The sequence below is a fragment of the Caenorhabditis briggsae genome, assembly GCF_000004555.2.
Source record: "Caenorhabditis briggsae complete genome, chrIII, whole genome shotgun sequence".
In the NCBI taxonomy this organism is placed as follows: domain Eukaryota; kingdom Metazoa; phylum Nematoda; class Chromadorea; order Rhabditida; family Rhabditidae; genus Caenorhabditis; species Caenorhabditis briggsae.
The window spans coordinates 2715649-2739377 of record NC_013490.2 but is presented as its reverse complement, the minus strand read 5'-3'; the positions used below and the strand labels follow the sequence as shown (position 1 = coordinate 2739377).

The following is a 23729-nucleotide window of genomic DNA, read 5'->3' as shown; positions in this document are numbered from 1 at the left end:
CACATGGTTCCTATTCCAACGATTGTCATGGACGACGGAATTTGTTGTTGGCGCCTAAAACAGTTATCATCTTTTTTGGAATGTTTCCGAAAATGACTTACTTCCGGACTTGTATACCTGTCATCATGCATTTGTCAGAAATGGTCACCACCAGTGTTATGTCGCAATTTTCGTCTTTTGTATAGTTGTTGACCTTCCAGTTTAGCAGCTTCCGTATCGTTTTAATGCAATAAAAATTTTCTATACGGTGGCCTAACTTGTGTGAAAATTCGGCCACAACTCCAATTTTTTTGCACAAGAATAATACGTTCTTTTCTGTATCTATGTCACGTGGGATGGAGAGAGACAGACAGAGAGAGAGAGAGAGAGTGAGAGAGAGTGAGAGACGCAGAGACAGTTCGACTTGCTGCAAAAAGCGGAAATTTCGCAGACGAAAAAACGCTTAATTACGGGTCATTTTCAGACTGTTTTCAGCCAAAAAACGAGAAAAATCGATGATACTGAGGCTCCATAGTCCATTTTTAGGATCGTTTCCAGGCCAAATTTCAGGCACCTTTCTAGGCCCAATTAAAGCCAATTTAGGGTCATTTTCAGCATAATTTCCGCCAATTTTCAGTCAAAATCACATATATGACAGTTTCTGAAGATTCTGAGTTCATTTTCAGCCATTTTTTCAGTCTATTATCCATCTAAAATCAAATTATTAGTTCATTCTAGACCGATTCCAGCCAAATTTAGTGATTTTCAGATCATGTTTAGCTGCAAAAATCCGATTCTAAAGGATCTAGGATCGTTTTTAGGGCCATTTTCAGTCGATTTTCAGCCGGTTTTTAGCGAAATTGGAGTATTGGACGCTGAAAAATGGACATTTTCGAGGTTTTTCGAAGCTAGAAATGCGGATTTTGAGCCCATTTATCGAGTATTTATGCCTTTTTAACCTATTCAACCCGAAAAATGAGTTATTTTTGACTAATTTTCGCGATTTTCACCCCGTTTAAAACCTATTTTTGACTAGTTTTCGATGCTTTTCGAGTTTTAAAAATCACTGAAAATAGTCTAAAATGCTCAAAAATTGATTTAAAATGACTTAAAAAACGAATACGTTGAAATTAGACGCCCCAGGAGCTCAATTTCTAGATCAAAAAGCGTTTTGAGGCCGTCAAATTTGCTCATTTTGAGCTTTAAAAGAACTACAGTACTCCTGAACCTGGCGCGGACCCAAATTTCTATATAAATTCAGTTCAAAAATCTACTTTATGGATAGCTATACAAATGGCTTGTTTTATGCTTTTAAACCACTGGAATAGCTCAAAATCAGCGTTTTTGGCTCAAAAATCGCCGAATTTGCTCATTTTTCGCTCGAAATCCTAGATTTCTATACAAATTTGGTCCAAAAAGCAGTAGAAGCAGCAGCATCAGAAAGACACGAAAAACGGAACGTCTTTACGCGGCTTTGGTCCCTCGAGAGACAGAGAGAGAGGAGGCGAGAGTATGAGAAATGAAGAGACGGCAGAGAAACACACAGAGACGCAGAGACAAGTGGCCCTATGTGTGTCTTGTGAGTGTGTGTGTGAGCGAAGAATTCAATGTGTATGGGGGGGGGGGGGGGGCTTGGCACGCGGCCAAGTGGCTTTGGAAGTGAGAAAAATGCCTGAATAGGCCTAGAACGGGCCTAAATGGGCCTGGAATTTTCTGGAGAGAGTTTAGGCTGAAAATGAGCTTAAATTTGAGCTACATCGGATTTTTCTAGCTATTTTGAACAATTTTAAGCTAGATTAGCCCAAAATTGCAAAAATCGGATTTGGACCGTTTTTCTTGATTTTGACAATTTTCAAGTAGGTTTCCAGTCATTTTAAGCTAAATTTCAGCTATTTTAAGCCAATTTTAGGAATAATCGATTTAGAGCGATTTCAGGCATTTAAATCGAATTTTCGAATATTTTCAGCATGAAAATCGGCTTGAACAGCATTTTTTAGCACTTAAACTTTCTATTTTCAGTGATTTTCAGTGATTTTCAGCACATTTTCAGCCAAATTTGAATTTTTGGTTTTCAGGCGATTTTTGGCGATTTTCGAGAATTTTTATTGCGTTTTCTGCTATAACAATGTCAAAAATGAGGTTTTTAGCAATATTTTGCTATATATAAAATGATTTCCAGACAAAAATCAATTTTTTTCGAATTTTTTTTGAAAACTTACGCATTTCGAACCGCTCCTGAATGTGCATTGTCATTATTGATGGTAGTTCTCTGTTCATGCTTTTTTCTGCAAAAAATTGAACAAAATCGGTGAAAATTGAGCGAAATTCGGGTAAAAATAGGTGAAAAATTCAAAAATCGCGGCGAAACGGTAGAGATTTCGTGGCGAGACGCCAGGGAAGATTAGGGAGCATGCGCCTTTAAGATTACGGTAGAGGAAAATAAATGGAAATTTCCATGGAAAAATGAGAATTTTGAAGGGAAAAGAAGGGATTTTCAAGCAAAAATCGGCAAAAAAACTTTTTTAAAAAATTTTATTATACCAGAATACAGAAGAAATAAAAATAAGTCCCTGAAAATAGAAAAAAAAAATTATTCAGTCGATAAAAAGAGAAATAGCAAGAAAGAGATCTAAAAAAGGCTTCTGATCACTTTAAACAATCAAAATTCAATGCAGAGCAATTAAGAAGTAAAACAAAAAAATTAAAAAAGAAACTGAAGAGAGTGGGATTCGAACCCACGCCCCCGAAGGGACTGGTGCCTTAAACCAGCGCCTTGGACCGCTCGGCCATCTCTCCGCCGGTGGGGAGAAGGGAGAGATGGCATAGAAGATGCCGCGGGTTTTTGAGAGAAAAATAGGGAGAGGGGGAGCGAGAAAGAGAGCAATGGTGGGTGTTGGGCACTCAATATTTTTGAATTTGGCGCCATTTTTCTTCTTCTTCGGAGTTTTAGTAAGCGGAAAAGAAAATTTTTAAGGCTAAAATTATGATTTAAAATGAAAAAAGACAATTTTTCTGTCAAATCGTAGAGTTTTTGCATTTAAAATACAGTATTTGCTCAAATAGGAGCCCGTCAACTTTGAGCCAATATATCTTCGTTCCTGTGAAAGATATCAAAAATCTGTTAACTGATAAAATGTACCTAATATTATGATAAACATTTCATTAGTTGACAACTTTTTGATATCTTTTACTGGAATTGAGATATATTGGCTCGAAGTTGAGTGGCCACCGTCGTTGCTCCACCAGCCTCGCACACCGACCGTAAACTTTGAGCTCAATTTTCTCGGTTACTGTAAGAGATATCAAAAAACTGTCAACAGATAAAATGTTCAACATAATATCAGTAACATTTGTTAGTTGACATATTTTCGATATCTTTTGTAGTAAAAATTTTGTAGTAAATTGTCTCAAAGCCTGGCTGCTGTCAAACTCCTAAATAAATGTGAGCTCAATTTGCTCGATAACTATAAGAGATATAAAAAACGTGCCAGCTGATAGAATATTGCTCAGCTTATTATAAACGTTTTATCAGTTGCCAAAATTTTGATAGCACTCAAAGGAACCGAGATAACTGAGCTCAAAGGTGAAAAGTCGGCGCTTACCGACCTCCTAACGTTGAGCTCAATTATCTCGGTTACTATAAAAGATATCCAAAAACTGTCAACTAATAAAACGTTTGTCATAAAGTGAACCATATTTTATCAGTTGACTGATTTTTGATAGCAATTATATGAACCGAGATAAGTGAGCTCAAAGTTAGAGGGTCGGCGAGCGCCGAGATGTTTCCAATTTCTTCCAGTATCATTTTGATGTTATGGTCCCTCAAAAGTTGTCTAGTACTGTTTGAAATGTTCTAGAATGTTCTCCGCGCTCTCTATTGTTTCCAGAAGATCCCCCCAAATCTCCTTTTTCAGCACTTCTCCCTCTTCTTTCAGCCCCCTTTTCATCTTCCCTATTTGTTCAAAGCCCCCCCTTCTTTTTTCTCAAATTCATCTATGACTTCACTAATCTTCCCGCACTCGATTGTTCTACTAGAATTCAAATGTCTCTCTTATCTCTCGCCCATCACCAGGGCTCACGGTGCCAGCTCGTGTAGCTGGCACCGTGCCGGCTCTCAGACAATCTCTATGTAGTTCCCCAGGGCAACGGAGCCGGGCTCACGCGTACTCCTCTCTTATTGTCTCTCTCTCTCGCTTCTAGAAATTTCTATTCTCTCTGGCTCCGCCCCTCTCGCCCCTTAATCCTTATCACCTCCTCTTTCCCACCTTCAGTTGTCATGGAATTTCGTATAGCACGTTCTAGAGAGCACGCGGACTTTAAAGGCGCATGACTCCAGTGGCTAGAGGCTAGATCGGAAACTTTAAAGACACATAGTCCCTCCAATCTGCTTCTAGACCCAATAGGATCTAGCTATACATGTCTTGAACATTCTAGATCCCTCTAGTGTGAGTTTAAAGGCGCATAGTCCACATCTAGATTCATCCCATTGATTCAGTGTCACTAGAAGGTACTCCTTAGGCTCCTAGACCTTCTAGACAAGTCTAGAAATTTCTAGATAGCTCTAGACATAGTTTAAAGGCACATAAGCTAGCTGAACGTAGGCTACCGTAGCTGATAGACCCCACGTCTCCCCGCCCTTTAAAGGCGCATAGCCTAACCAACAGCAGGCGTATTACCACATGTCGCACCGGATAGGGGATTATAGATGACCTGACCTAGGGGGACCAAAACTAGAGAGTAGATAAAATCTCTGTGCCGTTTTGCCCCTGCTAGACTTGGCGGCACAAAAAGACGCATGGTGTAATTAGGATGCAGATGCTAGCACTAACTAATTAGGCTGTGTCAGAGTCTCTTGGCCTAGTACAGCAGACACGTGGTTTTAAGATCTTGAGATTCTTGGATTCTGAAGATCCCGAGAGTTCGAGATCCGAAGATTCTATAACCCGGTAGAAGGTCCAGTCCTGAGGATCCAAAGAAACTTCTAGAAGCTTCTTGTCCAAGCTAGAACCTAGGACTAATTTCCTGATTTCTAGAAACATCTGGAACCTTCTAGCCAAGCTTTGGAATCCTAGACCATAGGAACTTCTGGAACTTTGCAGATCAGCTAGGGGATCCTAGAGTCTAGGATTGTCAGGTTCCAAGAAACTAAAAACTTTTGGAACGTTCTAGACCACCTAGGGGATCCTGGTGGCTTATAGAACCTTCTAGATGAAATATGAGATCCCAGAGCCCAGGAACTTTTAGATCATTTTAGAGACTCTTGCGGATCTTAAGGTATAGAGACTTCTAGAATCTTATAGAACCTCCTAGACAAGCTATCGGATCCTGGAGTCCAGGATCTTCAGGTTCCAAGGATCTAGAATCCTCTAACGCCTTCTTCTTTCCCTTCATCCCAGCTAGACTTTACTGGAACCCCTCCAGGAGCATCTATGGGGATCCTAGAGTCTAGGATCTGCAGGGGAGCCTACACTCTAGGGTCTTCAGGCTCCAAAGTTCTAGACACTTCTGGAACCTTCTAAATCAACTAGGGGATCGTATAGTCTAAGAACATCTGTCTCTTGCTGCGGGACCTGTCTATTCCAACAGTTCGACTTCTAAAAGTCTTTTCTCGGCGTCCTCTAACCCCTTCACACTATCTCTCCATCTTCCTCTTCTCCCACATTTTTTGCCCTTCTAGAAGGCTACCTTGTCGTGCGACGTAGTCGCTGTCCTCGCATTCTCGACAAGCGACAACCCAATACGCTGCGTCTCTTCTCCCTCTTCCCTGCTCCTCCTTCCCCCGTTTGTGTACCCTATGTCGTCCTTCCCCAGCACTCGCAACATCCCTGCGACGCAACATCCCTGCGACGCAACGTTCCTGCGACGCAACGCGACCGCGTCGCAAAGCGCGGCCGAGGAGAGAGCGCGTGATCCGAAGAGAGTTTGACAGGCCGTCGCTCTCTGTCTGTCTGTGTCTCTTGACCTCCTGCGCTATTACAGTGGTCAACTCGGTCCGCGCGCGCTCACAGGCCACACTCACGCTCACACTCATGTACACGACCCCATCGACACTCACCATAGCCTCTTCTCTCTCATTCTCCTCTCATTTCTTCCCCACTAGTTAGTCGTGTTGTTTATGTGTGCTTCGTTTGGCGTGTCGCGCGCGTTTTATGAAATTCGAATTGGCCCACTAAAATTTTTAGTACCTTTACCTATTGTTAGCCTTCTCTTAGTCAATAAAATCGCTAGATTTGGAGCTTCAGAACCTAGAATGCCTTGACGACACTCCACCGAACCAGGCCAGAATTTGGTGCATCTACTCTAGACTTCTCCAGCCTAGAACTTATCCTAGAAGCTTAGAACTCTTGAACCCTAGATCCCTAGAGTCCAAGAATCCTTGATCTCTGGATCCCTAGATCCCTGGATCCCTGGATCCCTAGATCTCTCGAATCAGAGAATCCTAGACCTAGGCTGAAATTTCAGTTCTAGAACATCCCGATATAGATTCCCTATCGATTTTCCGATTTCCCCATAAGAGCCATCGTCCCGCCCCCTTTCGCTGCGTCTCTCTCACTCTCGCCATCTTGGCAATGTTGCATTCGTCACCATTACCACCACCACCATCTGCCCCCTGTCCTCCCTGTCCTCTGGTATCTTTTTGACACCCGAATTCGCCCTTGCCCACCCTGTGACCCGTAGAGCTTGCAGGGTTTTAAAGGCGCATACACCATCCACTTACCTTTGAGCTAAATTATCTCGGTTCCTATAAGAGATATCAAAAGTCTGCCAAGTGATAAAATATTTGTCATAAGCTGAGCAATAATTTATCAATTGAACGATTTTTGATAGCTCTTAAAGGAACCGAGATAATTGCGCTCAAAGTCAAGAGTTCGGTTGACGACAGAGTGGCTCTGCCGACAAGAGCCAACTTGCCGAATTTGAGCTCAATTATCTCGGTTCCTAAAAGACCTATCTGTCAACTGATAAAATGTTATTCACATCATGAGAAACATTTTATCAGTTGACAAGTTTTTGATAGCTCTTTAGGGAGCTGAGATAAATGAGCTTCAATTTAAGAATCTCAACTTGCAAGCTAAGATCCCGTTAAGCGCCCCAAATACCGTAATCCTTTTGTGCTCCTTTGACTCTTGACTATGCTTTTTGATTTACAAAGTTCTTATCATCAATTTCCAGGTCTAGTCGAACAACTTCCAACAGCTCCAAATTCGTCCAACTGCTCAAGGGTAAATTCTTCCGATTGCTCAGTCCCCCTTCCAACACCTTAAAAGAAAACGGAGGACAACTTTCAACTGCTTGGAAGTCTTCCAACCACTCGAGTCTTCCAACAGCTCCAAGGCAAACGATGTCAGCTGCCAAGCGACGCGCTGTAAGCGCCGAACCAACGGACCCAGATGGTCCAGAAGGACCACCAGTGGCTGTCGACATGCCAGACGTCAATCTCAGCGATGACCAACGCGCGATGTACAAGTACAAACTGAACATAGCGGATCCATTGAACGAGAAGAACCTAGAGGCCGAGTTCGAGTTGGGGAAGAAAACGATTGAAATGCAACTCAACGAGAACGACTCTCTTCTGGATATCGTAGTCGGTCCGAAGTATAAGGATTTCGAGGCGGATCCTGATGGCAAACGAGTCATTATACAGGACATTATTGTGCACAATTTCAAGAGCTACAAAGGCAGTCACCAGTTGGGACCGTTTCATAAAAATTTGACAATGGTTATGGGACCGAATGGAAGTGGAAAGTCTAATATCATTGATGCTCTTCTCTTTGTTTTTGGTTTTAAGGTGAGTTGAGCTGTTCAACTTCAGCAATAACGATTTTTTTTCAGTCGAAAAGGATTCGAGCTCAATCGCTGGTCAACCTGATTCACGACGATCGAATCGCCAATAGTAAAGAAACCACAACGACGATCAAAATGGCCAAAGTTGAAATTCTTTTCCAACAGATTGAAGACATTGTAAGTTATCGATTTTTGTAGATTTTGCGCGTTAGAGCGCACTTGCTATATATTTTGAGAAGTCGTCAAATATGATGTATTGTGAGATTTTTTGAATTTTCCAGTAGAAATGTTGAGTTTTAACCCAAACATGAGAATAGCCTTATATTTTGAGAAGTCGTCAAATATGATGTATTGTGAGATCTTTTGAATTTCCCTTTTTGTCTTCACAGAACTTTTGAAAAATCCTGTCTGAATCACTTTTTACTCCAAATTTGAGTTTCAGTGCACTTTGTCGTCAGATTCGGTGTTTCTGTGGAAATCTTAGAAATCTGCCGCAAATAACTGGTTTTCACTACAAAATTGAGTTATTAATCAGATTTTCAATGTCGTATATCAATATAAGGGCATTTTAAATCTCTGAATAGACTGTGCATTTTGTCGTAAGGTCTGATGTATTCTTAGTTAACAGGGGATTTGGCACAGCAATTCAAAAATATTGTATTTCAGGACGAGGAAAAGTACGTTGTGTCACCAGGAGAAGCATTCGTCATTGCTCGTACCATCACCAGAGAGGGAAGTTCCACCTATCAGCTGAACAATTCAAATGTCCAATTCCGTGTCATTGAACAACAGCTGAGCAAAGTGCACATCGATTTGACGCACAATCGATTCTTGATCCTTCAAGGAGAAGTCGAAGCGATTTCACAGATGAAACATACCAGCGGAAATCGAGATGAGCCAGGAATGTTGGAATACATTGAGGAACTTGTTGGCACTCAGCGATTCGTCGAACCAATCAATCAACTGTCCCACTTGACTGCATTGTTGGAGTTGAAAGTGTCTCAGTACCATGCGTCGTGTCGTCAGCATGCGGGGCACTTGGAGAAGTTCCGAGCCGCGATGGCAGCTGGTGTTGGATATCTGAACAATCAGAATGCAATCAACATGTGTAAAGGATTGATGATCCGTGGAAACATCAGATATGGTATGCAAATGAGGCAAGCTGCGGAGGAGGCGCTGATTCGGCGGAAAGATGAGCTAGATGATGTTGTGTACACTGCAACTGAAGCCAGGAAAGCGTTGAGGGAGAAGGAACGAGAGGAGAGGGAGATTGATGCAGAGTTGACGGAGCTGACAAAGAAGAAGATTGACGCAGAAGAAGAGGTGGCAAAGTTACATGACACTGGTAATCAGATAAGAATCAATGTCAAATCAGCGAATTCGGTATTAGTCAAATGTGAGAAAGAGGCGGATAAACTGAAAGAGGAGTTGGAACAGCTAAGAGAGGTTCCAGTAGCGGCACGAGTCAATATTCAGAATATGCAGGAGGAGCTGGAGCAGATTCGATTGAAAGCCAACGAGATTGATAAGAGTTTGACGAGCAACATTCAAAAGTATGATAACAAGATTGGAAAGGAGAGAGGGCAGACCCACGAGATAGAGCAGGAGCATAAGGTGGCGACGGATGCGTATTCCAAAGCAAAGTCTGAGTATCAATTGCTCCTTTCGGAGTTCAACTTGAAACGCGAGGATGAAGAGAATCGGCAGGCGTTGGCGGATTGTGAGCAGAAGTTGAAAACCGAGGAAGCCAAAATGACTGGTCTTCAGAAGTAAGTTAACAACCGCGTTCATTCCCAACATAAATTACTTTTCCAGAGAACTCGAGGCCACTCAGGAACCTTACAATGAAGCTAAAACCAATGTCACTGCCAGTGAGACCACTTTGGGTACAATGCGCCATCATTTGACTGGTGTTGAGAGCCGCCTTCAGTCCACAATCGATGAGCTCAATTATCTGTCACATGAGGACTCGCAAAGGAATCTTCGCGGCAAAACCACCAAAGTGATGTATCAACTCAAAGAGTCTGGAAAGTTCACACCGTTCATTGGACGTCTAGGAGACTTGGCGCACGTTGATGAGGAGTACGATGCGGTCATGTCGACGATATTCGCCGGAAATTTGGACTTTTTGGTGGTCAAGACACATGAGGACTGCATAGCAGCTATCGATTTGCTCTACAAGTTGAAGCTCCCGCGCGCATCGTTCTTCGCTCTGGAGTACGGTAAAACGGTAAACGATCAACATATGGATAAGCCAACTAAACTTCCTGGCAAACGCTTGTTCGACAAAGTGCAATGCAAAGATCCAGACATCCGCCGTTGCTACTACAGTATCATGGGAGACATTCTGCTTGCCAAAGACATGGAAGAAGCGGTGAAACTCGACAAAAAAGGTGGTGGCCGTTTCCGTGTGTGCACGATGAAAGGAGGACTCATCGAACGATCCGGAGCGTTGACTGGCGGTGGTTCGGTGAACAGAGGTCGCATTCAGACGAGCGAAATCTATCAGCGTTATGAAGCGGAGGAGTTCACAAGCACGAGCACTGATAGCGAACGAAATGCGCATCGAGAGAAATTGGTCACTCGAAAGGAGCAGTTCACTCGGGAACGGAAGACAATGATGGAGAAAATCGCACTTGAAGAGCGCAATCTTGCCAGTCTGAAGCCGATTCTTGACTCGTTCGGACCGAAAATCGCTGGGCTGGATGAGATGATCATTGAGACTCAAGGACGCATCAATAGTCACAAGCTCACGATTCATTCTCTGACAAGTCGTTTGGATACTGCTGGTGACTCTACAAATGCCGAACAAGAGCTACGCAATATGCAAGCACGACTCAATAAGCTTTCCGAGACAGTCCAAGAAACAGAGGCAGTCGTGGCAAGGACTGGCGCAAAGGTGACTGAAAACGCTAGGAAGTTTGAGCTCATTCATGACAAGCTGATTCGCCAAAACCGAGTTCAACTTGAAGAACATCAGAATCGTATGAAGGAGCTGGAGGCGGAAATGGCAAAGGATCAAGCGCTGATCACCAATAGTCCAGAACAGATTCGAGCTTGTGAACAAAAGTTGGCTGCGCTAAAAGCCACCATTGAGGATAAGTCTGCTGCTGCTGGTGTCCGTGGACGAGCTGAGAAGGAGTTCAATGATATTCAGCTGGCGGAGGGAACGACAAGGCTTGACCGGACTCTTGTAAGTTTGATTTATCGCGAGGACCTGCTAGGATTTGAAAAATTATTTTTTTAGAACGAATGGAGAGCTATGAACAAAGAAGCCGACGCGATCAAGGCCGACAGGAAACTCAAAGAGCAGGAGTATCAAAGGGCTCTTGTTGAACAAAAAGAAAAGCAAGTCATCTACAACGAAACTTTGGATCTTGTGAATGAAACTGTGGCTCAAGTGGCGCAACTGGAAGAAAGTCTGCTCCCTATTGATGATAATTGGCTTGAGCCGGAATCCCTCGACTCCACAGTTCAATATGTTCGAATCGGTGATCCTGACTTTGATGATAAGGTGTCCGAAGGCGCGTTGGTGATGCCGAACGACGTTTTGGCGATGATCGAGCCCTACCGTGAGCAATACACGCTGGCCGTTTCGGAAATCCATTTGGAGTCAGAAATCATCGCATTTGTTGACAAGATGACAGCTCGAAAGCAGAATCTGGAAGCGCAGGCGGAATCGTTCCGAGTTCAATATGACGAGAAGGGAATCTCGCAGTACGTGATGATGGTCTCCTTCCAGATGAGTGAGCAGACAGCGGCGAGAAAGTATCGCGCCAAGCTTGCCGCGCATCGAAAGAAGCTCAATGAGTTGAGACAAGCACGCTTGAGTGAATTCTCGGAGGCATTGGCATTCTTGGGAACGACTACACAGATGCTTTATCAACTGATCACCAATGGTGGCGATGCTTCGTTGAAGTTTGTGGAAGAAGGAAAGTCATCGGATCCATTTTCCGGAGGAATCAAGTTCAGTGTCCGACCTGCTAAGAAGAGTTGGAAAGTGATTCAGAATCTGTCTGGTGGTGAGAAGACGTTGGCTTCTCTCTGCTTCGTCTTCGCGATGCACCATTTCCGTGCGACGCCGCTCTATGTGATGGATGAGATTGATGCTGCATTGGATATCAATAACGTTCGCTTGATCGCAAATTACATCAAAAACTCGGATCGCACCAGGAACGCTCAATTCATTATCATCTCGCTTCGCAATCAGATGTTCGATTTGGGACCACGTCTTGTTGGAATCTACAAAGTCGATGGTTGCACAGGGAATGTAGTGGTGAATCCGGAGACGGTGGAGACCAGCAAGCGGTACACACAAAAGTTCTTGGATCAGAAAAGGAAGGAGGCGTATCTAAGGCAGAAGGAGCTGGAAGGTGCAGAAGATGAGCAACCCGAGCCGTCGCCAGTGCCTGGAAGACGTAAGTTTGAAGGGGAAAACATGAAAACAGGAAAACATAAAAGAATTTTTTCAGGTCCCCGCACACCGAAATTCGCTGCGCCTTTAAACCTCAAAGATTTCGGAATCGGTTCATCGGACGAGGATGAGAGCGATGAGGAGGATCAGCAGCCGATCAAGTCCAGAATCCACGCTGGCATCATTCGACGAATCAAAGACATTGCTCTAGAAGAGGAAGATAGGACACCGTCAGATTCAGAATACGAGGAATCGACCATAGGAGGCAGTTACGTCGAGGAGGATGTTCAAAGTGAGGCCCCATCAGCTGGCCGGCCAGTCGAGACGGATCGAGAAGGTTCCTATACCAATTTCGATGAAGAGGGCGATGAGCCGATTCGGAAGAAGAAGCGCAGGAAGGTGGCCAAGGAGTACGAGGATGCTAGTGATCTGGAGAGCACACCGACGCCCACAAGAGATCCGAGTCCTGTGGTTCAGACAAGGTCCAGAAGATCGAGACTTTAATTTGCTTCGTTTCCACTAATTTTTTACCTTGTTTACGGGTCTTTTTTGTCTTTAAATTTTCAAAAATCCCAAAAAAATTGCTTTCTTTATTTCCCGACTCATTTTTTTCGATATTTTATAGGTTTTTCCCATATTTCCACCCATTTTGTGTAACTCTTACCTCCAAAAAATGATTGCATGCTCATTTTTGACCCTAATTTCATCCCCAAACACCTTCAAATCTCCTGAAATTCAATTTTATATCCCAAAAACTCAAAAAATCGCAAAAATCGATAATTTGGATTTTTGCAAATTTTCCATTTCTTTTCACATTTTCCGGGTCATTTTTTATCGCTTTTCTTGATTTTACCATCCAAATTATCATAAATTGTCTCTAAAACTCTTAAAATCCCAAAAAAAACTTTTTTTATAGTTTTCCCAAAAATTCCAATTGCTCGAGCTCAGATTTGAGCTCTTTTCGGGTATTTTCTCATGTTCTTTCTTCCAGATTTTCAATTTTTCCCTGTTTTTTTTTGTATATTTTGTCCCATTTTTTGCAACTTTTTCCGATTTTTATTATTAATTTATCAATGTACAGACACATCTCAATTCTTATTAATACATGGTCAATTTCTTTATTTAATTCTTTTCTCTTTTTTTTATTGAATAAATTAATTTTGATAAAACACTTGAATTGAGCAATTTGACACACAGAATGGGGGTTTTCTGCCGATTTTGCACACAAAAATGTCCTGAAAATGACACAAAAAAACCGGCGCAAAATTTTTCATGCGCCTTTAAATTTCCTACAGTAACCCATTAAAATTTTGCGAAAATCTGAATTTCTGAAATTCTAGTACACTTTTTATGAATTTCAGTATGATATTCGAATTTTCCAGAATTTTCTGATTTCAAAAATTTTCAGAAAAATAGAAAATCATTGAAATTCACGAGTACAAATTTGTACATGTTCCTTTAAATATCCTACAGTAGCCCGGAGTATAATCTTCCGAAAAATCTAAATTTCTAGAAATCCGGTGTTTTTCGCAGGAATTTCAATGCCAAATTCGAGTTATTCGCAATTTTTAAGTTAAGAAAACAATTTAAAAAAGCAGAAAATCATTGAAATTCAAACATCTAATGTAAATTTGTTCATGCGCCTTTAAATTTTCTACAGTAACCCGGAATAAAATGTTTTCAAAACCTAAATTTCTAGAATTCCGGTTTTTTTGCCTGAATTTTGATGTAAAATTCGACTTCGCAAGAATTTTTATGTCCAGAAAACACAAAAAAATTCAAAATTGAAATTTCCCGCCAATTTACTTCTAGCAAACGCGCTCCACCGCACCGCCGCCAACTGCCAATTAAAATACCCGATTTTCAACCAAATTCTCTCGTTTTTTCGCTGAAAATCTTACTAATTCCGTCTAAAAATGTCAAAAATCGGTGAGAAAAGCCGCTAGAATGCCAAAAATCCCAAAAAATGTTCCAGAAGAAACCGAAAAAGCCCAATTAAAAGTGAAAATTGAAATAAAAGAGGAGATTGAGGAAGAGGAGGAAATCGAAGGCGAGGAAGAAGAAGATGACGAAGAAAGTGAAGAAGAAGAAGAACCAAAGGTTTTTAGGCAAAAAATTCAAATTTCCAGCCCAGAATTCTTCCAGATGTCCCGTGTGAAGCGGGCATGTGCCATGGCGACCGAAGCACTAAAAGAAGCCAAAAAACAGCGACGTTGTACCTGGAAAATTGAGGAAAACTGCGTTTTGGCACTGAAAAATTGTCGAATTTCGGCGAATTTCGGCCAGCGACTCAGCAAAACCGAAGCGTGTTGCGCGCCATGCTTCTCGACGACGTTTCGGGGCAAAGACTACGAGCAGGAGTTTATAAATTGGAAATTAATGGCAAAAGACGGGCAGATGCACATTAAAAGCGATCAATTCGCCAAGAGATATGTTAATGTGCGTTTTTGAGTCAAAATTTGAGAAAAAACGGTTTGAAACATCATAAAATTCGCCTAAAAACCATCCAAAAACAACCCAAAATACCCTAAATTTGGCAAAAATCACCAATTTCCGATCTAGAACTATCTTAGTCTGAAAATCAGCTAAATCAACTTAAAATCGGTTAGAAATGGCTTAAAATATGCAATTTTGAGTCAAAATAAGCCTAAAACAGCCTAAAATGGCCTCAAATATAGCATAAAATCGGTCTAGATGGTCCATACAAAAAGTCGAGAAATGGCCCGAAAATCGTCTGAAATGACCTGAAAATGGCCTAAAATAGCCTGAAAACGGTTCAGATTGGTCCAGAATCGTCTTAAAAAGACCTAAAATGACCTAAAATAGGCCTCAATCGGCCTTGTTGCCCAGTTTAGGGGCTGATTTAGGCCAATTCCAGCGGATTTGAGGCCGTTTTCAAGCGTTTTAGGCTCATTTCAGGCCCTAATAGGTCATTTTTAGCCAAATTTCAGCAATTTAGGCCAATTTTAGACCGATTTTGAGCTGATTTTGGGCGATTTTCAAGCTATATTTCAAGGCAAGAATGAGCTGAAAATGTGTTAAATCGGCCTAAAATAGCCTGAAAACTGTTCAAAAATAGGCTCGAATAGCTTTAAAATCATGAAAAATGGGGCTTGAAATAGCTCAAATTTGGCCGAAAAATGAGAAATTTCGAGTGAAAATGACCTAAAATCGGCTAGAATCGACCTATCCAAGTCTGATATCAAAATAGCCTTTTGAAATAACTGAGATTGGCTCATTCTGGGCGAAAAATGAGCTAAAATGAGCCGAAATAGCCTAAAACGGCCTAAAGCTGTCTGAAATCGATTAGAATCACCAAATTTCCATCTAAGCCTATTCTGGGCTGAAAATGAGCTAGAATACTCTGAAAATTTTGAAAAATCTCAAAAATGACTCAAAATACGCGAAAATTGGGCCTAAAAGACCGAAAACGACCTAAATTCAATTTTACCTGCCTGAAAAGGGCCTGAAATAGTTAAACCTATTTTAGACGATTTCGGGCCTATTTTTAGTGATTTTCAGGCTTATTTTAGTCCAATTTCACCAACTTTAGACTCTTTTCGGACATTTTTCGACAATCCCAGAGATCCTTTTTCAGCTTATTCAGGTCCATTTTCAGACCATTTTCAGAGTCGCTTCCTGCCGTTTTACAAAAAGTGCCGACTATGCGGAAAATACGCTCAAATCGCCACGCGGGAGCCCCAAACCGCCCGTCAATTCGCCGATTTTCAGTGTCCCACTGGATGTGAGAATTCAGAAGAGCCAGAAGACGTGGAGAAAGTCAGAAGGGATTCTGGATGGTGTTTTAATGAGTTCGGACATCCTCCACTGCTTCAAAATAACATTTCCTACGATTTACTCGTTGATCACTATGTCACAAGGTAGTTTTGACACCAAAAATTGCATTTTTAGCGATTCTTGGCACTGAAAAACCGCATTTTTTGGATATTTTCGACCTCAAAAATCGTATTTTCAGCCATTTTTTATCTCAAAAAACACAATTATTTGCTGATTTTGACACAGAAAATCGCATTTTTAAATGTGGTGTACGGTGAAATTTTTTATTGCATCAAAATGTGCAGAAATGCATGTAGATTGACTTAAAAACAAAGAAAAAGTTCAAAAAAAAAAACTCCTTCATCGAGAAAAACGCATCGAAAAATACGCTGAAAGCCCTTAGGGACGAGGTTTTTTCTAGGCCGCCCGGCGAGTAAAAGCGCGCGAATTCAAACTTTTAAAATTTTTTCGCTCGTTTTCACTGTTTTTTCAAATTTTCCGATGTATCTGGAAGAAAAATTGACAAAAACCTAGAAAACTCTTGAAAAAACCGAAAAAAACAGTGAAAACGGGCGAAAAAATTGTAAAAGTTTGAATTCGCGCGCTTTTACTCACTGGGCGGCCTAGAAAAAACCTCGTCCCTAAGGGCTTTCAGCGTATTTTTCGATGCGTTTTTCTCGATGAAGGAATTTTTTTTGAATTTTTTCTTTATTTTTATGTCAATCTACATGCATTTCTGCACATTTTGATGCAATACAAAATTTCACCGCCTTTAACGATTTTTGACTGAAATTGCGTTTTTAGCGAATTTCGACACCAAAAATCGTATTTTTGGCTATTTTCGACATTAAAAATTGCATTTTTTGGCTATTTTTTCGCTCAAAAATCGCATTTTTCACTTTTTTTGACTCGAAAAAATTGCATTTTTTGCGATTTTTGACTCGAAAAAATTGCATTTTTTGCGATTTTTGACTCGAAAAAATTGCATTTTTTGCGATTTTTGACACAAAAAATTGCATTTTTGGCTGCTTTTGGCCTCAAAAATTGCACTTTTTTTGGCTGTTTTTGACCTCAAAAATCGTATTTTCAGCCATTTTTGACTCGAAAAAGTGCATTTTTAGCGATTTTCGACACTGAAAATTCCATTTTTCGCGCATTTTGACACTAATAATCGCATTTTTTGGCTATTTGTGACACAAATATTTGAATTTTCAGCCATTTTTGATCTCAAAAAACACATTTTCTGCTGATTTTGACACTGAAAATTCCATTCCTAGCTATTTTTGACTCGAAAAATCGCATTTTTCGCTCATTTTGACCTCAAATATCGTATTTTTTGCTATTTTTGACCTCAAAAAGCACATTTTTAGCGATTTTTGTCACTAGAAATCGCATTTTTTGGCTATTTTTGACTCAAAAAATTGCATTTTTGGCTGCTTTTGGCCTCAAAAAATTGCATTTTTAGCGATTTTCGACCTCAAATATCGTATTTTTTGCTATTTTTGACCTCAAAAAGCACATTTTTGACACAGAAAATGCATTTTTCGCGATTTTTGGCACTAAATTTCGTTTTGCAGGACCACCGGAATGGATGCCACGTGTCAGGAGGGGGCGGAGCTTATCGAGAATGGGGGCGTGGCTTTCCGCGATACCCGGAAGATTATGCACATGTTCTATGTACCGTTTACCGATGTGATTGCAAATATTGTACATCCAGAGTTCATGGAGACGGATGAGAAATTTGTGAGTTTTTTTGCTTTTTTTGGCTGAAAAAGGCTGAAAACAGGCTTAAAATGAGCAATTTCGAGTCAAAATTGCCGAAAATCGGCTTAAAATTGATTGAAAATGACTTAAAAACGGCCTAAAACGCCTAAAAAAGCATTTTTGGATGAAAATGATGTCCTGAAATCTTGAAAAATGGCTGAAATAAACCCAACATTGAGCCTAAAACTGCCTAAAATGGCCTCAAATATAGCCTAAAATCGGTCTAGATGGTCCATACATGCTCTAAAACTAACGCCTAATGACCTAAAATTAGTCTAAACTCGTCTAAAAAAGTCGAAAAATGGCCCGAAAATCGTCTACAATGACCTGAAAATGGCCTAAATCGGCCTAAAATAGCCTGAAAACGGTTCAGATTGGTCCAGAATCTGCTTAAAATGACCTAAAATGACCTAAAATAGGCCTCAATCGGCCTTGTTGCCCAGTTTAAGGACTGATTTAGGCCAATTCCAGCGGATTTGAGGCCGTTTTCAAGCGTTTAAGGCTCATTTCAGGTTTTTAGCCAAATTTCAGCAATTTAGGCCAATTTTAGACCGATTTTGAGCTGATTTTGGGCGATTTTCAAGCTATATTTCAAGGCAAGAATGAGCTGAAAATGTGTTAAATCGGCCTAAAATAGAGTCAAAATTGATTGAAGTAGTTCAATTTAAGCAAGTTAGGCCTGTTTTAGGCCAATTTAGAATCAGTTTAGGCCTTCCTAGACCAATTTGAGCCGATTTAAAGTCATTTTTAGGCTAAATTAGGTCCATTTTAGGTACTGTTAGGTCGTTTAGGTACTGTTAGGTCGCCATTTTCAGGCTAGTTTAGGCAATTTAGGCCAATTTTAGACCGATTTTAACTGATTTTGGGCGATTTTTAAGCTATTTCAAGGCAAGAATGAGCTGAAAATGGCTCATTTTAAGCAATTTAGACCTGTTTCAGGCCAATTTAGGATCATTTTAGGCTTTTCTAGACAAATTTGAGGCCCATTTTAGGCCATTTTCAGGCTATTTCAGGCTATTCTAGACCGATTCTAGACCGATTTCGAGCTAGTTTCGGCGATTTTTAGAGCGATTTCAGGCGGATTTTAATGTCATTTTCAACTCTAAAAACTATTATAGGCCCATTTGAGGTCTTTTCTGACTAATCTGGTCCATTTTTAGGGCATTTTAGATTAAGTTCGGTCGATTTTAAGCCATTTTCAGAGCAATTTCAAGCACATTTTCGGTCCTGATAAGTCATGTTTTTAGGGCCAATTTCTATTGGATCGTTTTCAGGCATTTTCAGGGCCATTCTAGTCTTATTTGAGGCCGATTTAGGGGCGATTTTGAAGCTATTTCAAAGCAAAAATCAGCTGAAAATGGTCTAAAAATCGGCTGAAAATGGCTTAAAATGAGTCAAAATCGACTGAAATTTAATTTAAGCGAAGATTAGGCTCTCTTTCAGGCCTCTTTTAGGATGTTTAGGATCATTTTAGGCCTTTGTAGACCGATTTAAAGCCATCTAAGGTTGATTTTCGGTCCTAGTAGGTCATTTTCAGGCTATTTCAGGCAATTCTAGACTGATTTTGAGCTGATTTTAGGCGATTTTTTAGCGATTTTAATTCTAAGCCAATTTTAGCCTGTTATGAACTGTTTTGGACCATTTCAGGGCGTTTTTAGGCTGGTTTAAGGTCATTTTCAGTCATTTTCAGCTCTAAAATCCAACTTTTCAGGCGTTCCCAAAGTTCGCCGACGATCCATTCTCAATCTACTACCTCCAAGTTCGGAATACGATCATCGCCATGTGGCTGAAGCATCCGTTCGCTGAGATCACACAGAAAATGGTCGAATCGCAGATCATCGTCCGCGGACACGCCCGAATCTTCTTCATCGAACATCTGATCAGGCCGATTTTGGAGTTTTTGACAATTAAGGGAATTATCAATTATGGAGCGTTCGATTTTCGCATTGATCCGTTGATGGGCAAGGTTCCGGTGAGTTTTCTTGGACTTTAATCGTTGAGAAATGGCTGAAAATGACTTAAAAATGGTTAAAAATGGTCTAAAATTGACTGAAAATTGACTGAAAATTGACTGAAAATCACTCCCAAACTAGCTCGAATTGCTTCAGAATGGCCGAAAATAGCCTAAAAATGACTTTAAATCGGCTCAAATTGGTCTAGAAAAGCCTAAAATGATCCTAAATTGGCCTGAAACAGGTCTAAATTGCTTTAAATGTGCCATTTTCAGCTCATTATTGCCTTGAAATAGCTTAAAAATCGCCCAAAATCAGTTAAAATCGGTCTAAAATTGGCCTAAATTGCTGAAATTTGCCTGAAAATGACTGAAAACGACCTAACAGTATCTAAAATGGACCTAATTTAGCCTAAAAATGACTTTAAATCGGCTCAAATTGGTCTAGGAAGGCCTAAACTGATTCTAAATTGGCCTAAAACAGGCCTAACTTGCTTAAATTGAACTACTTCAATCAATTTTGACTCATTTTCAGTCGTTTTCAGCTCATTTTTGCCTTGAAATAGCTGAAAAATAGCTCTAAATCGGTCTAAAATTGGCCTAAATTGCTGAAATTTGGCTAAAAACGACCTGTCAGGACCTGAAATGAGCCTTAACCGCTTGAAAACGGCATCAAATCCGCTGGAATTGGCCTAAATCAGCCCCTAAACTGGGCAACAAGGCCGATTGAGGCCTATTTTAGGTCATTTTAGGTCTTTTTAAGCCCGTTTTGGACCAATTTGAACCGTTTCCAGGCTATTTTAGGCCATTTTCAGGTCATTTCAGACGATTTTCGGGCCATTTTTCGACTTTTTTAGACGAGTTTAGACTAATTTTAGGTCATTAGGCGTTAGTTTTAGAGCATGTATGGACCATCTAGACCGATTTTAGGCTATATTTGAGGCCATTTTAGGCAGTTTTAGGCTCAATGTTGGGTTTATTTCAGCCATTTTTCAAGATTTCAGGACATCATTTTCATCCAAAAATGCTTTTTTAGGCGTTTTAGGCCGTTTTTAAGTCATTTTCAATTAATTTTGAGCCGATTTTCGGCAATTTTGACTCGAAATTGCTCATTTTAAGTTTATTATTGATCCGTTGATGGGCAAGGTTCCGGTGAGGGTTTTGGCTTTACATCGTTGAAAAATTGCTGAAAATTTGTCTGAAATAGTGGGAAATAGCTCAAAAATTGTCCCCTAAATCAGTCTGAAAAGGCCTAAAACAGCCTGAAAATGCCTGAAAATGAGCTATCATGACCTAAAACGGACCTGAACAGCTGAAATTGGTCTAAAATGACCTGAAATGGCCTAGAAAGGCCTGAAATAGCTCAGAAATAGCCCCCCAAAAACCAGCTCATTGGCCTAGATTGGCCTAAAATAGCCTGAAAGTGCCTAAAAAAGGCCTAAAACAGACCTAATTTTCACAACAATGAATTTCAGTTAAATTTTTGATCATTCTAAGTCATTTTCAGCTCATTTCCCGACCTAAGTTAGGTTGAAATAGCTCAAAACTGCCTAGAACTGGCCTGAATTAGCCTAATTTTCCTGAAATTGAATTTCAACCGATTTTGACTCATTTAAAGCCATTTTCAGCCCATTTCTGCCTTGAAATAGCTTGAAAATCGCCCCCAAATCGGCTCAAATAAGTCTAGAATGGCCTAAAATAGCCTGAAAATGTCTAAAAATGTCTTATCAGGACCTAAAACGTGCCTGAAATAGCTGAAAATGCCTCAAAATCGGCCGAATTTAATCTGAAATGTCCTAAATTGGACCGAAATTAGTCTGGAAAAGGCCTAAAATGGGCCTAAAATAGCCTTCAAATAGACCGAAATTCCAGAAAATCGCAATCATCGGTGCTGGAATATCTGGAATGTCGACGGCTCGCCACCTACAACACCTGGGTATCAATTCGGTGATTTTCGAGGCGAAGGATCGATATGGTGGCAGGATGAATGACGATCGGACACTCGGTGTTTCAGGTTGGGATTTGGCTGAAATTGGGCTGGAAAATGACGGAAAACAGGCCTAAATGGCCTAAAAATCGGCTTCGAACAGCTCAAAATGACTCAGAATAGTCAAAATTAGCTGAAACTGAGCTATTTTAGGTTGGTCTTAGGCGATTTCAGCCAATTTCAGCCGATTTCCAGGATATTTTAGGACATTCTAGACTCATTTTAAGCTGATTTAGGCTATTTTAAGGCGCTTTTAGGCTTATCATAGACCCATTTTGAGCTCTTTTAGGCGTTTTTTGGCTATTTCAGGCACTTTTAGGCCTATCTAGGCTCATTTTAGGTCGATTTTGAGCTATTCTAGCCTACTGTAAGACATTTCAGGCGCTCTTAGGCCTGACTAGGCTCATTTTAGGCCGATTTTGAGCTCCTTTCGGCGGTTTCTAGGTTATTTTAGGCGCTCTTAGGCCTGACTAGGCTCATTTTAGGCCGATTTTGAGCTCCTTTCGGCGGTTTCTAGGTTATTTTAGGCGCTCTTAGGCCTGACTAGGCTCATTTTAGGCCGATTTTGAGCTCCTTTCGGCGGTTTCTAGGTTATTTTAGGCGCTCTTAGGCCTGACTAGGCTCATTTTAGGCCGTTATTTGAGCTATTCTAGGCCTTTTCGGACCATTTAAATCACTTTTTGCAGTGGGAAAAGGCGCCCAAATCATCGTTGGCAACATCAACAATCCGATAACACTGCTCTGCGAGCAAATCGGCCTGAAATATCGAAATTCCAACTTTTTCTGTCCGCTCATCGATGAAACCGGCCAATGCCTGACGTTTGAGAAGCGAGAGCTGGATGATCAGGTGGATTTACACTATAATAATGTGCTGGATGCGATTCGCAACAAATATCAATCGAATCGCAATTTTCCGGACTGTACGCTCGAAGGTTGGTGCGAAAATTCGAGAAAATTCGATAAAAATTGGTGGAAAATGAGCAATTTCGGAGTTGAAAAAACCTTTTCTCAAGGTTTAAAGGCGCATAAACTCCAAAATCACCATCTGAAACTGGCATTTTTGAATTGCCCAGGTTGAGAGCTTCAAAATGAGCCCCCACACGACTAGGCTCCGCACACTTTGAGTTTTGACCTGCGCGTTGCGGTCGCGCGTCGCGGTTCGGTAGGTCAAAATTCAAAATTGAGCTAGACTAGTCGTGTTTGGGCTCGTTTTGAAGCGCTCGGCATGGCAATAGAGAATCCGTGATCAAATTCGAGAAAAATTCAATTTGGGACAGGCTAAGACCCCCCCCCCCCATGCGCCTTTATAGTCGAAATTTGAAAGTGGGCGGAGCCTAGTCGTGCTTAGGCTCATTTTGAAGCTCTTGGCGTGAAAAATTTGAATCAATAATCTAAATACTGATCTTTTGGTTTTCTAGGCCAACATGGGCGATTTTCTAGGTTACGCCCATAGGATAAGCTCATAACTTGTTTCAAAATTGGGAAAACTCAAATTTTCGGAACGGATTTGAACTTGAATTGTTTAGAAAGTACCCAAACATCTAGGTTCAGCTAATTTGCTGAAAAGTTTGGACCCCTATGCGCCTTTAAAGTCGGAAAATCTTAAAAAAAACAAAATGGGCGGAGCCAAATTCAATTTTTTTCCAATCTTGTTAACGGATTCTTAATTGTCATGCCGAGCGCTTAAAAATGAGCCCAAACGCGGCTAGTCTAGCTCAATTTTGAATTTCGACCTACCAGCCGCGACGCGGCCGCAACGCGTGGGTCAAAATTCAAAATTGTGCTAGACTAGTCGTGTTTGAGCTCATTTTGAAGTTCTCGGCGCGGTAATTAAGAATCCGTTAACAAATTCGATAAAAAATATTTTTGGGAGACAGGTCAGGACCCCCTATGCGCCTTTAAAGTCGAAAATTCAAAGTGGGCGGAGGCTAGTCGTGTTTGAGCTCGTTTTAAAGCTCTCAACGCGCTTAAATTGAAAAACGAGCAAAATTTTCCAGAAATGTTCTCAAAAATGAGCTCTGGCCTACTCTCAGCGGCGGAACTCGATCATTTGTACACTCGAGATTTCGAGA

At 40.9% G+C, this 23729-nt stretch overlaps 2 protein-coding genes and 1 non-coding gene across 3 annotated transcripts in view; 2 read left to right on the top strand and 1 right to left on the bottom strand.

Annotated features, from left to right (window-relative positions):
- Positions 1-2693: 2693 nt before the first annotated feature.
- CBG28768 lies at positions 2694-2775 on the bottom strand. Its single transcript has one exon. It is a non-coding gene (tRNA).
- A 4546-nt stretch (positions 2776-7321) lies between these two features.
- On the top strand, positions 7322-12682 carry Cbr-dpy-27 (the record flags this gene model as incomplete). The annotated part of the gene is made up of 5 exons (XM_045243493.1): positions 7322-7768; positions 7813-7941; positions 8431-9533; positions 9580-10957; positions 11012-12682. 5 exons carry the CDS (start codon positions 7322-7324, stop codon positions 12680-12682), a joined length of 4728 nt encoding a protein of 1575 aa, XP_045096966.1.
- Positions 12683-14323: 1641 nt separating this feature from the next.
- The window catches only part of Cbr-amx-1, a gene marked incomplete at both ends in the record, with an annotated part of 14669 nt that continues 5263 nt past the window's right edge, over positions 14324-23729 (top strand). The window contains 7 exons of the mRNA XM_045243492.1: positions 14324-14617; positions 15809-16059; positions 17533-17698; positions 19431-19691; positions 20817-20822; positions 21543-21684; positions 22344-22589. Of these exons, the coding sequence (XP_045096965.1) occupies positions 14324-14617; positions 15809-16059; positions 17533-17698; positions 19431-19691; positions 20817-20822; positions 21543-21684; positions 22344-22589 (1366 nt within the window). The remainder of the gene's footprint in view (positions 14618-15808; positions 16060-17532; positions 17699-19430; positions 19692-20816; positions 20823-21542; positions 21685-22343; positions 22590-23729) is intronic.